This window comes from Festucalex cinctus, chromosome 7, assembly GCF_051991245.1.
Source record: "Festucalex cinctus isolate MCC-2025b chromosome 7, RoL_Fcin_1.0, whole genome shotgun sequence".
NCBI lineage: Eukaryota > Metazoa > Chordata > Actinopteri > Syngnathiformes > Syngnathidae > Festucalex > Festucalex cinctus.
The window spans coordinates 30,611,943-30,627,558 of NC_135417.1; the positions used below are offsets into that span (position 1 = coordinate 30,611,943).

A 15,616-nucleotide genomic window follows, 5' to 3' on the forward strand; every position below is an offset into this window, starting at 1 on the left:
GCACAAATGAGGAGACAGACATTAAAATGAGAAAACAAGGCCTTTACTTGTACAAGGAGAGATGAGCGAGAGATGTGTGCTCGTCACAATCCTCTAGCCCACTCTGACAAACATTCACATTTCTTATCTATTTCATGGAGTTCGCTAACAAATGGTCACAAAGGGAGGTGGAGACATAGCAGCGGTGTGGCATCACAAAATAAACACAGGAGACATCCACTAACCATAAAACATTTTTACGACCACTAATCCCTGAAGGCTGTCTTTTGTCCTGGTCCGAAGATCTTCATTCCCACATTGAAGATGTCCTGAGGTTGAATAAACATGCATGTAGCCGGTCCAAACAGATAGCACAACACTTGAATAAAATGCTATTACAATTAAATCTATATAATAGAGAAAATATGGAATAATATATACATAATAATCCTAACATTTCCCCCCTGTTATTACATATTTACTCAAAGTCTCATACCATGTATTTGTTAAAAAAAAGCAAAACATCACCATCACAGTGCATAATACAATTTTTCCCATAACACAAATAAGTCCTTTGTCAACACTATCACATAGAGCATGACGTAACATTTCTTTTTCCATCACAAAACGCCATATTAGTAAAATTATCATAAGCACAATAAAATTCAACGTGTCGTCTTTAAAGTGCAATCAATATGTTGTTGCTCTAATGTGTGTACATTATCCAATGTTTAAAATCCAGTGTGCGCAATGTCCAATGTTTCTGTATGTAATTCTCAGCATTAATAATTCAACCAGCTGTCTCTCTTCCTCTTCAAGATGGCCCCAAAAACAAACATCAAAATCAAAAAGACACCCCCAACTGTCTGATCGCCTCTTACTCTCCATTCGATTCAGGAAAGGGACTTGTCTCCTTGAATTGTCCCTTCTGACACATCATGCACAATAGACAGGCCCTGGACTTCACAGCGGTTGGGGAAACTTCAAGGGTAGCAACCAATGTGCTCCCAAAGTCTTCACTGACTTACTTTGTCAGACTTTTCACAGCTAGTCAAGCTGCTTGTTTCTCCTCTGACCTCACTTCAGTCAGGCTTCGCTCCGCAACCTGGCAAGCTGTTAGTCAAATGGTACCTGTTTTGTGCCATGTGATAGGTGAATCTAGGAGAGTCGTTCAGCGATCTTCACAACCTTCGGGGCCAACAACACTTACAAGGGCCTTCCCACCTTAGGCTGGACCTTTAATCAAAGTCAGTCACTACCCTTGATGGGAGGCTTGCCTTCCTGCTGAGATAGAGAGTCATCTGGCATTTGATTAAACATTTTCACTTCCTTATCATTTAAACAATCTTCTCATATAGTCACTTAAATCAATTTCTTTTATCTGTATGTCTTAACAGGTCATTACAATAGGCAAATTTAAATGGTCCACCACACGAAATTTCAAACGAGCTTAACTGTCTTGTTCCTTTTACAATTTCCCAAATTACTTAATCCTCAATTATCTTATCTCCATGCTTTAATCATGTATTTTTCTCTCATTTTTCTGTTTTTCCCTTAAAGGAAGGCTCCTTTAATTTTACATGTATGGCTTGATTGGCAGTAAATAGTTAGTATAGCTACGAAACATGCATAAGAGCTGAAGAATACACTCCTATATTGATTTATTTAACTTTTTTCAACATAGAAGTACTTCCGTGTTGCAACGCCCCCGAGTGGTGACGTCACTAGTGTGTATACTCGCTTGGGGAACAGTAGTTCACGCAGACATAACAACGAGGAAGACACAAACGTCAGTTATGCCTTACTGTATTGCAAAATTTTGCAAGGCGTCGGCAAGGAAAAACCCGCGAGACCCCACCCCCCCCCCCCCCAAAAAAAAAAAAAAAAAAAAAAAAAAAGCTACTTGAGTAGACAATGGTTTGTTTGCTAAGTGCTGTCAACCTCCCGAAGGACAAGCAGGCGTGCGCGCAGCGAACATTTCAGGCATGAGGACTTCGAATATATGTTACAATTTGAGATGGGGTACGCCACACGCCTAATACTAAAGCCCAACGCAGTACCGAGTATCTTTAAAGAACCAGACGTGGGAAATAATCAAGCCGATGGAGGAGCCGCAACTGCTAGCAACACGGAGCCTTCACTCTCACAACAGTCGGCACACATCGAGGTCTTACTACGGCCACTGTAAGATCTCGGAGAAGCGAAGCAAATTTAAAGCGAAAGGTAGGCATGTTTCGGGGGTGGGGGGGCATTGGTTATTATACTGCACGGACTGTTTTATTTCACAATTCATTTGAAGGTGGCCAACGCAGAGGCACGTCGGCACGTTACCGTAATGCACAGTATTAACAATCGTTGGGGCGGCTGGCTTGACTTCGTCTTTTCGAGTGGCGGCTGGCCTGACCGCAGTGGGACGCTACGCAAAAAAGAAAAAAAAAACAGCTAGGGGAGGTTGGGTGCTGTAACGACGATACATTTAATTTTACTATTTTTTCTTTTTCCTGAAATATTTCGTCAGTTCCACACGTTTTGCATTGCTCGTACTGTGTGTCACTTTACCTGTTGGATATTTGCTCCTCCAAGACTTTTCTTCTTCACATCTTTCATCGCAACCAAAGCTATCCTGAGAATGTCTATTTAGTATTGCCATGTTGAATGTCTGATGTTCCAGGATGCAGTTGAGATTGTCCGCAAGGAACCGATCCTCGAGTTCTTTCATTTCCAGACAGCACACATTCATTAGCGGATTGTCCATTCCTGCAGCTCCCGCACGAGCACCACTCACCCCCCGCCTGATTCACTCGTTCGTCAAAGTTTATTTTGTGCCCGAAAAGACCATCTGGCGCCACAACTTTCACATCCAAGGCAGACTTTCCTTCGGTAGTGTTATTTTGTCGTGTTGGCTCGAAGCGATAAGGTTTAATCCTTCCGGGTTTGACGCTAGATGCACGGCTGCGTTGCATAGTGCTTCCATAGTGTAGCGTTTACACACTAGTGACGTAAACATCCGGGTTATTTAGTCACGTGTAACAAACATGCCGGCGTTCGATTCATTTTAACAATGGTTTAAAAGTTATTAAATGTACATAAAAAAATAATCACGTCACCAAATTAATTATTGAAAAAGTAGCAACTTTTTGCTGCTAAAAATGGATCAATAAGTAAAGTGTCCCTTTAAACAATATAACATATAAAGTGACTTTCATTCATTACTCCAAATAACTAGTATGTCATATAGAGACATTATCTATTCACTCAATGCTTCTGTCATAATAATAACATCCAGTTGTTTTTCTGGAACAATTTCAACTCATTGTTAAATTTTTTTAAGACCATCAATCAGTACTTGTTAATATTGACATTGTCTTACTTTTCATTCAATTCCATAAAATCTCAGAATATTAAAAACATCAATTCCATGTATAACAAAATTCAAAAACAAAATTCCAAAAACATAAAAACTTAAAAAATTAAAAACATAAAATTTGTATGCGGTATTACAGTATTGTTACCAACTCCCCCCTTTTGAGACATCTTTATGGCTCACAACTCAAAATCATTATCCAAGCCACTTAAATGTTCACTTCATATAATATTATGAAATTTACATGCAATTTAAAATAATTTCACAATATTTACAAAAGGTTTTCATTTTTCTTTTTTTTTTCCACTACAGTGTTCCCTCGTATATCAGTGGGTTAACCTTCATACAGTCATTTTCCCCTTCTCAAAAAATTACACAGTTGTACAAAAATCCACAAAATCAGCACTTTTTTCTTTTTTTTCCTTAAACAACTATGGAATTTAAAAACAATTGGGACCCTGTAGCCTTCACCGCTCTGGCCCTAATTTGCGAAAGAACACTGTAGTTTACATGTCTTGGACGGATAGAATTTTATAATCTACCCATAGCATAGTAGTAGTCTGGCATTTCTTCAAAACTAATTGTATCATACTACATCTTGTATTGTTTACAACCATATAATCAAGTTTAAATGTAACACATCTTTCCCAAAGCTATATGTAGTTAATAATAAAGCCACCATGAATATCAATCATCTTGTTCACAAATAATAAAAATACTGGCTTAAATTCTACTTCATGCATTCTAAACAAACTCATAACCATGTCAGCAATCAATTGTCTGTTCAAATGGCCTTCCAATATCTTCGTAAAGCCACTACTATCATTGTTCAATTTAAATCACAAAACTGCATTCTTCACATTCATCTATCTATTAAGATTGGTCAGACATTGTCGTTGTTATCAGTATCTCAATTCAATTTCAATAGTAACATTGCTAGCATAATTATCCACCCAATTCATGTATAATTGCACAGCCAAATCAACCTGTGGGTGTTTTCGTTTTAAAACAGCATAATCACAACATCAAAAGTTCATAACAGGTCACAATTTCACTCAGGAATTTAAGATATCATTTTTGTAATTTGTTTCAAATCTTAGGGCTGACAAAATTGCTTCGTTTATCATTGGGTCTCCATCATAACCACTTTACAATCAAAACAATCTAAATATTACACCCTTGTTGCACAAAAGTGTAATACACTTTTATTTACATCAATCTCAAATTTCTTCTTTTTTTTCTTTTTAGCTGTTGCTGGTTTTCATTTCACAGCTCAATTTTCTTTCATGCCATAGAAGAATTTTGTCCATGCAAGTCAAAATCTGACTTCCCAAATGTACCCAAACAATTTCTAATTGCTTGAGAGGGTATTGTGGGACATTCACAATATCCTTGTAGTAACAATATATTTTCCTTCCAGTGCAAATTTAGACCAGAATATACAATTTGGGTGTACTGTTATAGTACTTATTCATTCCTCAAATTTTCATCAAGAATCCAAATTATCTAATAATATATTTCCAGTTAGTAAATTTCGTATTTTCAATCAGCACTCCTGCCCTTTGCGAGTCCTTAACCACTAGTCTAATTTATCTCCAATTCAGCATTTTACTTCAATAAATCATCTTTAGCATAGATGATATCTGATCTGTTTGCTCTGATTTCCACTTACTTACATGTTGTCAAGAAACCCAAAATCAGAATAACTTTATATCCAGAATACATAAGGAAGCAGGTTAAACAGTTCTTCCTATTTAGTTTTAAAGAAAAACAAAAGTTCTGTCATCTCTATTTGTTCTGCCATAATTGTTATATGCAGTGTCACTGTATCAAACTCATCATCAGTTTACAGGTAGTCAGTCAACTGTGACACTCGTAGGTGTGGCATTGTTTTCGTTCTCACATTTATGCTCAGAGTGACATAGCTTATCATCTCCCTTCTTTACAATCAGTTCCCTCTGTTTTTGTAATAAGGCGTCAGCTACCATTTAAGAATTTATTTAGGATATAGACTACGTCGTAAAAATGCAAAGATCATACACCTTTCACATAGCGATATCCCTTTTTCTACTCAGCTTATCTTTTTATTACCATGTTCCCATCTAATGTAGACACTAAGACTAGGCCTAATCCAATTTAATATAATTCTGCTTACTGGTTTCGTTTCATCTTTATTTTTTATGTTCACCTTGTTCAAATAAATGGCCGTTTTTCCACCAACAACAATTACCAGGGTAATAAAAATTCCTCATGGGGCATCCAAGTACTATCTCGGCAGCAGGGTCTCGCTAATCTAGGGTGGTTACTTTGAGGGGTCAGTATTTTTACAGCAGGTCGTCTCAATCAAACTCATTTAAATTAATTACAGAGAACTCTAAGACACTGTTAAAAACACAATTCTAAATTCCCTGCTGAACTTTTACAACCAAAAACTCACTTTACCCAGAACTCAAAGATCCTGGGCTTGTTGGTGGAAAAGCAACTATTAATAATTGTGCTCCTTTAAGAACATTCAAATTAAATTATAAATGCCATTTTTTTTCTTAAACAAATACAAATCTCAGCTATTTATTTATTTTTTAATTAACTTACCACTAATAATGTGTTTGCCTTTCAAACCATTTTAATAATCTTTTTCCCTTCAATACCTATTTTACTTATCAGGTTCTGGTGAGGGAGAATTTGTTAAATTCCACAGTCAATCACAGCAGGAGCTAAATCAGAATTCAATTAGGAAAACATTCCTCCGTATAACTAATCTTTTATACAAACTTCAGGACTATATTCAAAACAACATTGTAAAGGCTCTTTCTTACAATTTTATGTTGTTCTCTAATCTGGATCTGCATGAGTCACACCAAATCTATTAGTAAATGTAAACACCACAGTAATGAACTCTTAGAACATTTAACTCCTAGTAAGTATTTCCAAATTCGGTCAATGAGGTTTAAATTACTACCTGTTTTACTCTGTTAGAAAGTCATGAAGTCATTGCATTTCCATATAGAAGCTTCTATTATCAGTGTGATATCAAGGCCTTCCCCATTTGGCAATTTGACAAATGGTGCCATTACACACTTTACAATATAGTCATAGCTGAAAACCATCATTACTTACTTAATTCAAAGTTTCAGATTTCTTTAAACTTGTAGTCTGTAATCAAGAATTGTTCTACCTCTTTACATATAGGAATTTTCCACTTAGATCATAAATCTTTCACAGGAAGGAGAGACTTGCTAGAGGGGTCAGACTGCACCTCCCCACTTCATGTCTTGTGCCAAATGTTTCTAATTTAATTACTCAGCCTTATTGTCAGTTGTATTCGGTGTAAACTTTTATTCGTACATTTTCATAGGCACAGTATAGTTTTAGTTTAAAAGTGACTTTTCTGTGGCCTGTTAGCTATCCTCTCTTTTGGAGCACTTTTATTTCATTTTATAGCCTTTGCTTTTCCCTCAAAATGAGGTGTTTTATGTCCATAAATACCTTAGAGGTCAATTCTTATCTCTGCGCCTGAGTCGTAATTTTGCCACTCCCTCTCAATCTTTAACTTATCTGTAAATCTAACCTTTTTGTTTATTTTTAAATCATTTCATCCATATTCAAATGTACAACCAACTATCAGAGATCCACAGCCACCTAATGTAGTGAGGTAGCATAATATTAGGTATAAAAATGTTTTTATTGCTTATCATTAAATCATTCCTTCACTACATATCAAAGATAGTGATATTTGAAATCCGACTCAATATCTGTACCACTTAGTTATTTTCCCAATAATAACCAAAAATCTTCTCAGTTATTAAATTCAGTTATAACACCTTCTTCTTCCAAAAGTTATTTTTTTATTTTATTTCTTTTTTTATTTAAAGAATCATTCACCTCAATAATCATCACAACTACATATTTTGCCTGTCATCTGATCACAATTTCTAATTGTCATTTAAACCTCGAATAGAAATTGTATAATTGTGTAGTCAATCACTTACATTGCTTCCTATCACTGTCAATTTTCCATGAAAATCATATTATTTCATATATATGACTAAAACAGCAGTCCTTTACCGGTTCTGTGTTTTTCTAACTCTTCTAATCATTTTAAACTATCTATTTTGTACTTTTGAGGGTAATTTCTTAACTCAGTGTCCTCTAACATTACACTTCCTTCCTGTCTTATCATCATCTACACCACCACAACTTGTTCTAAACACTTCACAAATCCCACTTTAAAATCAACCACTAATTCATCTTCTCTTTGTCCAGTTGTTCTAATTCTACCATAATCAATTCTACTTTCACGTTTCTCTCTTACTTTTATCATTTCCCATGCTCAAAACAATCCAACAAAAAGGATTTTTCCCTGTCAGAAGTTCAATAATTTATCATCAATCACCTACTTAACTCACTCTCAAACAATTAGCTTTACCATCCAAAAACAAAAATACACAATTTTCACCTGAGGACCGGGTGATGACCTCTTCTGGGACCACTTTTTGGTCCACGCACCTCATATTTGATACAGACCAAAATTTCTCAATTTCACCGTTTTAACATAGTTATGTTAGACACGATCTAACAACCTCTTATACACAATTTAAACCGTTTTAGCCGTCATCTTTAGACAATATGACACACAGACACATACACAAGAGCTCACAGAGACAAACAGTGAGAAGCCACACACATACACTTTTACAGACAATACACGTATGCCTCGATATCATTAGGCTGTTAAGGCTCCAACTTTCCATTTCATTTTATTCCTTATTTAATATTGTAGTGGATTACCATTATTATTGTTATTATTTTTACTATTGTAAATTAAGCTGGCCAGCAAAAGTATATCTTGTAATCCACGTATTTCAATGCTATATTTTAGATGGATCTAATTTTTCTATGAACTTCCAATCCTTACTGGATGGTTCACCTTGTAGCTCACTTTTACTGTTTATTTTCCCCCATTTTATATGAATTTGGTACAGTCCGCGAACCTAGAGTTTCCTAAGGACTGATATGTTCGAATAACAGGGTGACAAGAAATTTCTCACTGTGGTAATTCTCAAGCTTCTACCCAACAGGGCGGAGAATTCTTGCCTTTGCTTCCACAATGAGTTGTCACTTACAATCCTGTTTGTTTAAAATGAAGTAAGTATCAAGTGACACAATACTTCCATTCACTTCACACAATCACAAAAGGCCTTTTCCAGCATTACACGGAATTTAAGTACGTACACGACTCCGCCATCGTCTCTTTACACGGACGTTACTGGGCTCCGTTCCCTTCACTTCACGGACGTTACCGGGCTCCGTTCCCTTCACTTGCCATTGACTAGTATTCACAAGGTTTTTCCTCCCACACAGTACCTTCGTGCAGGCTGCGACAGTACCTTCGCGCAGATTTTACGTCGACATTCATTCACACTTTCCCCCGGAAAGTAAACTTTTTCTCACCCAGATGTCTTCTCTCCATCGGAAAGCCGTCAGCCTGTAGATCCCAGCTGGCGGGCAGAATTTCCAGTCCTCAAAAAAGGATCTTAGGCTCACTCTAGGGAGCCTGTGCCATGGCCATGGTCTTTCTGGAGTCCACCACACCCGCTGGAATCCTTAGGCATCTTGGCATCCGTCTCGAAGGACCAAATAAATGTCAGGTTTGAACACCATCTATGACATTTTTAAACTGCACAAATGAGGAGACAGACATTAAAATGAGAAAACATGGCCTTTACTTGTACAAGGAGAGATGAGCGAGAGATGTGTGCTCGTCACAATCCTCTAGCCCACTCTGACAAACATTCACATTTCTTATCTATTTCATGGAGTTCGCTAACAAATGGTCACAAAGGGAGGTGGAGACATAGCAGCGGTGTGGCATCACAAAATAAACACAGGAGACATCCACTAACCATAAAACTTTTTTACGACCACTAATCCCTGAAGGCTGTCTTTTGTCCTGGTCCGAAGATCTTCATTCCCACATTGAAGATGTCCTGAGGTTGAATAAACATGCATGTAGCCGGTCCAAACAGATAGCACAACACTTGAATAAAATGCTATTACAATTAAATCTATATAATAGAGAAAATATGGAATAATATATACATAATAATCCTAACAGGATGTGGTTCTGAAGAAACCCATACTGGTACAATCATAGAGGTACTGACACATTGCCCATTAGGTTCTACATTGAGAGAAAGGGTAGTTGCTGCCTGTTCTGCGTTGTCTTGAGTTGAGTTATTAGTTGATTTGTTGTAGTCATAGCTGAAGTCGTGTAAGCAAGTTGGGTGTTTTTTCTTACAAATGTCACATTCAAATCTGTGATGACAATTCTTTACATTGTGTCCAGGTTTGAGACAACCATAACAGAGTTTGTTCTCCCTTATGTACGTCCTTTGTTCTGCAAGTGATTTGCCTTGAAACTGTGGGCAAATGTGAAGATGTCCATTTTCTTGACAAAGCATGCATGGTGGTTTGACACTTGGCCTTTGTTTTGTATTTTCAGTCTCTGTTACTGCTTGTGTGTTGAGAACACTGGAGATGGGTCCTTTTTCCTTTTGATATTTTTTACCAGCATTTGTAGTGTAGTCTGTTGAATGGAGCGCTTGAAATGATGTAATCGGATTGCAGACGATATCCGCTTCAAATGACATGAACTCAGCAAAGTCCTTTAAACTTGGAAATTTCCCATTTTCTTTCATGAACTGGGTAGTTTGAAGATTCCACCTTACAACAGCCCAGTCAGGTAACTTTTGTACAAGTTTTTGGTTCTCTTCACAATCATTGAGAATTTGTAAGCCTTCAATGTGAGGCATAGCTTCATAACATGTTTGAATGAAATCAGCAAATGCCCTAAATCCCGCTGAGTCCTTTGTTTGTATCTTTGGCCACTTTGCCAACCTTTCTCTGAATGCTTTCTGTATGATAAATGGATGTCCATACCTTTGGTTGAGGCGTTCCCATGCGTCCTTGTATGCATCACTGTCATTCCTGTAGAAGATGCCATCAAGAGCGTTTCGAGCTGGACCTTCCACGTATTTCTTCAAGTAGTGCAGTTTGTCAGCAGGTGAGATATTCTTTTTATCAATGAGTGCATTAAATGAGGCCTTCCACTCAATGAAGTGTACTGGATCACCTGCGAATGTCGAGGGCTCTGGCATTGGTAGCCTGTTCATGGCGACACTGTCCTGTAATGCTTGTGCTAAGTAAAGAATGTCTGATTGTGGAGGTGAGGTGGACACTATATTGCTATTAGGAACTTGAATAGGAGATGTGGCAGGCCGCTGAGCTACTCTGCTTGAGTCTGCAATGATGTGTTCATCACCCTCACTTTTAATCTCTTGATCATAAGCCATTAGTCTGGCGCGAGCCGACCTTATATTTCTTTTTGCTTGTATTTTTTCCAATTCACGTTTTTGAGTTTCAAGTGCCATTTTTTGCCTTTCTTCTAAAAGCTGAATCATTTCCTTCTGTTTTTCCTCTTCTAGTAGAACTTCATACTCTTCTTCCTGGGCTGCTAATTCTGCTGCAGCCTCTGCTCTCTTTATAGCTATGACTGACTCGGCAGAGAATGACTTATTGGATACGGAGTGCTGACTTGATAGCGAGCCAGATGAACTGTAGATGGAGTGAGCATACTTTGATTTGAGAAGTTCACGCAGACGTATCTTTACTTGATCACTATCATAGTCATCTATGCCTGCCAGTCTTTCATGTGCAACTTTGATAATGTCTTTGGTGACTGCTTCACATGCATCCATAAGTCGCCTTGTATCACTGGAGGGAGTAATATGGTCCCTAATTTCCGTGTATAACTTAAGGACACTGTCTCTTTCCTTCTCTACAATGTCCATGAGTGAAGCAATTTGACTATTTGATATGTCACCTTTTAATTGTTCTCGTGTGGTACGTACTTGTTTCTTCCATTCATCATAAACTTTATGAAGCCGTTTCACCTTCCTGTGGGCTTCCTCCTCTTGATATAACTGCATCTTTTCTGTGGGTCTCCTTAGACGAACTGAGCATGACGGTTCCTCTTCCTCATCAATCTGGAGGTCCTCCATGCGCTGTGATGTCTTTTTCGATGCTTCCATGTTGAGGATGGGGCGATGCAGTTGATCGTCAAATGCCGGATGTTAGGGCGGATGTTCTTGATTGGAGCTGTGGAGCTGGCACCTTGCTGTTGCGGCTCTCACTCTGACCTTAATGCTGAGCGTGGGTTGAACTTTTACTCAGCTTGGGTCGAGCTCTTACTGTAGCATCCCGGGTTGAATAAAGTTGGTCTCTCCAACTGATGGTTCACAATTTATTTTATTGACCTTTCCTTATCGTGAACACACCGTAAGAGCTACAATACAAAACAAAATAAATACCATTAACCACTCAAACGGCATGTTCCATACATACATTTTACCCCATTTAAACCCAGTACCACAAACGAATTACCTTATTGTTTTATCTTTTGCCTACAATTAACATAATATATACAAAATGTAACCTTGCCCTTCGCTTTTACTTATAAGAAAAAAATAAACCATACAGAAATACAAATCCTCAGCAAAATAAACAGAATCTTGAGCCTTAGCATAGTGTGTTAGCACACTCTAGTGGGTGAAAATGATAGTACAGTATTTCACCACGCAGCAAATGACACAAACAAACTACGTGAAATGTAAAGATATTAATCAATTAACCATAAATATAACAAACACAAACCTCGTTCCCTTCTCAACCAGGTGCTAATGAGTAGTCGGTGAATCTTTAAACTTAGTTGTTTTCGTTCTATCTGGCTGCCGCGTACACACGTCTTCCTCAACCTTAGACGACGCTATCAAAAGGCGGAATGTCCGTTCGTTAAGTCATTTCCTTTCGATTTTTAACACTACTTCCTGTTCACTTCAAAATAAAATCGTCACCTATACTGCAATGGCGCAAAGGAACAAAACAACTCTATAGCACAAAAAATGCAATACCACAAAACAACAACAGGTTCATTTACACGTTGTAAAACATCTTGTCTCGTTTGCATAATATAAGGAAATCGGTGTGCTCCACGGCGTTGCTTGCTGCGTTGCTGTCGGCCAATCAGATGACAGTGATGACACGGCCCCGCTTGGCGCCATACGACATGGCGCTGCAGAATCACCTCCGAAATTTATCTAAAAAACGGTTCTGTTGTAACCACTCGGCCCTGAAAAAGTCCCATGGAGACGTGAACATCTGGGGACAAAAAAATGCCACTTTGGCGTGGAACCGGTCTGATGAAAAAGCACCATAAGTAAGATCTTGCACAGGGACCAATTCTTCAGTTCGTACGTACTTTGCTTTTTTTAGTGAACACAAGAACAATTGTCAGCATTTTCATAATGGTTAGACTCACCTGTGGCCGATTTCTCATACTTTTATATACTTTTATTAAAAAGTAACTACTACACTTTCATAGGTATACAAAATCATCTTTTTCATCCGTTGGTTAAAAAAATTAAATATACATGAGTTTGTTTTGTTTTGGTGAAATAGAATCTGTTTCACATTGAAGTAGTTTTACGATCATTTTACTGCCCTTTCAATGTGTTGTGCTGACAAATATTAACAGTGATGGCAGCCAGCCAAACTCCTTTTATTAACAGAACAATGAGCATCCTTGCGCCTTTCTTAACTTCCATCACACACTATTATTTTCTTAACTTCCATCACACAATTATTACAATCTCAATTTAACAGTTGCGGTCATGTCTCATGTCTCGTTTTGCACTACTGCTGGTATTTTACCCGCAAACATTGGCAAATCTACGCATATATTACATTAACATACAAATATAATGTCATTGTTGTGTCAAGCACACAGCAGGAAGAAGCAACCATGAAGTCATTAAGGCTATGTTCACACTGGAGGTTAATTCTGATTTCTTTGTTAATATCAGATGTAGATCAGATTTTTTTTTTCATATAATGTGAACAGTACTAAAGTCTTTCTACTAATATAAAAAAAATGTGCAATTAATTAGTTATTTTTTTAATATATATATATATATATATATATATATATATATATATATATATATATTAAGCCTGGGACGGTTTTTGAAAAGCGTTAAAGCCGATCGGTTCAACATTCGGTAGCTTTCACACAAAGCAGCGGGGTGGGTACAGCCTCGGAACAGCTACAAGCTAGCATGCTATGTCAGACACCATAGCCGGAGGACGCGTTTCGGCGGCGCGTTTGCAATTTGGACTTCGGACGGAAAATGCATGCCGTGGAATCCGGATAGAATGGTGAATGGTAAGTCTATTTACTTGCTTTTGAACTGTACCGCGGGGTAGCAGCAGTGTTTTAGCATCCATGCTAAAGTTATTTTTAGCGCAATGCCGGCCGTCTGATGATATTCGATGTTTGTATAGCACGACTTAAGTCTCGTCAAATTCGCAAATCCTCTCAAAAGAAAGGTGGAACGTCTGCAACTAAAGCGCATCTTGTTGGTTTCATTTGAAATCCAGTGTGGTGGGGTGTTTAGAAAACGTGAATGAAGAGATGAGGTGCACACTTCGACAAGCAGCTGAACTCATTCACACATCATGTAGTCACGACATTTTACTCTGTCCATATTCCATATGACTTATGACACATCCCTGTCTTATGTTCATGAGATAAAACTTATTTAATAAATTCATCTTATAATTTTAATACTGTAATTATAATTTGATCTGAGAATAATTCAAAGATCAGTGTTTGAGCGAGTCTTTTAATACTATTACTACTACTAATAATAATAGATTTTATTTATAAAATAAATCTCAACGTGCACAGTACAGGCAACAATAAAAGCAATGGAAGCACACAGTAAATAAAACAGTCAATTACCAATCAGAGTAAAAAAAAAAAAAAAGAAGAAAAATCAACCAGGAAAAGCTTTTTTTTAAACCTGTGCAGCTAAGGCACTTATAAGTGAAGAAAAACCTCACAGTACACCACCAAACAAAATTAAAAATTTTGCATACTAAAATAATTATCTTAACTCTGTTTAGTCACAAATATACTTAGTGTGAAATCTGGCCTTATCTAGTTGAACACAAAGCTGCATATTTGCAGGTAAGCATGACTTTGTCAATTGTATGAATGGCAACAGAGGGACACACATTTAAATAATACATTAATAATAATAGTAATATGACAAGTAATAATAATAAATAAATAAAATAAATACATTAATTAATTAGCTGTGAGTAATATACACTTAACTCCATGACATATTGGATTTTTTTTTTTTTTTTTTTAAATCACAGCATACCGAACTGAACCGAAAACCGACAGCACAAAACCGAAGGTTTACGGTTTTGTGCTAGCGGTTTTCGGTTCAGTTCGGTATGCAGTGACTTCAAAAAAATAAGTAATAAATAAGTAAATAAATAAATAAATAAAATCTGAATGTCATGGAATTAAGAAAGAGTATATTATTCGCAGCTGATTAATTAATTATTTTATTTATTTATTGTTGTTGTTATTATTATTATTATTATTATTATTATTATTATTATCATTTAAATTATTATTTAATTTATGCCAGTGGCATATAGTGGCAGGCATAACAAACAACTGAAGGTAAAACCAACCTGGTTGCCAAAGTCAAAGTCATGGTTACCTGCAAATATGCAGCTTTGTGTTCAACCATATAAGCCCAGATTTCACACTAGGTATATTTGTGACTAAACAGAGTTAAGATAATTATTTTAGTATGTAATTTATTTATTTATTTTTGGTGTACTGTGAGGTTTTTCTTCACTTATAAGTGCCTTAGCTGCACAGGTTTAAAAAAGCCTTTCCTGGTTGATTATTTATTTTTTTCCACTCTGATTTGTAATTGACCGTTTTATTTAATTTGTGCTTCCATTGCTTTTATTGTTGCCTGTACTGTGCATGTTGAGATTTATTTTATAAATGTAAAGTGGGTTATAAATAAAATCTATTATTATTATTATTATTGTTATTTAGTAGTAGTAGTAGTAGTAGTAGTCGTAGTAGGAGTAGTAGTAATAAAACACTCGCTCAGACACTGATCTTTGAATTATTCTCAGATCAAATTATAATTATACGATTCAAATTGTAAGATGAAGTCATTAAATAAGTTTTATTTGACGAACATAATAAGACAGGGATGTGTCATAAGTCATATCGAATATGGATAGAATAAAATGTTTATGTTACTGTCTACATGATGTGTGAATGAGCTAAGCTGATTCTCGAAGTATGCACATGCACCTCATCTCTTCATTAACGTT

General features: G+C 36.7%; 2 protein-coding genes across 7 annotated transcripts in view; one reads left to right on the forward strand and one right to left on the reverse strand.

Annotated features, from left to right (window-relative positions):
- Positions 1-15,616, forward strand: part of ano10a (anoctamin 10a) — a 306,259-nt gene that overhangs the window by 253,709 nt on the left and 36,934 nt on the right. The window lies entirely within an intron of this gene.
- LOC144022990 (uncharacterized) lies at positions 9,070-12,163 on the reverse strand. Its single transcript, XM_077528219.1, has 3 exons — positions 12,056-12,163; positions 10,283-11,687; positions 9,070-9,330 (listed from the first exon to the last, which is right to left on the reverse strand). The coding sequence occupies exons 2-3, from the start codon at positions 11,431-11,433 to the stop codon at positions 9,309-9,311; spliced, it is 1,173 nt and encodes a 390-aa protein (XP_077384345.1). The 5' UTR covers positions 11,434-11,687; positions 12,056-12,163; the 3' UTR covers positions 9,070-9,308.

Bases quoted from the DNA above. Each gene is read 5' to 3' on its own strand.
- LOC144022990 (XM_077528219.1), bottom strand. From the start codon at position 11,433: ATGGAAGCATCGAAAAAGACATCACAGCGCATGGAGGACCTCCAGATT. The intron at 9,331-10,282 runs GTATGGACATCC...ATTCAACCTCAG, and splicing joins TGGGAACGCCTCAACCAAAG to GACATCTTCAATGTGGGAAT.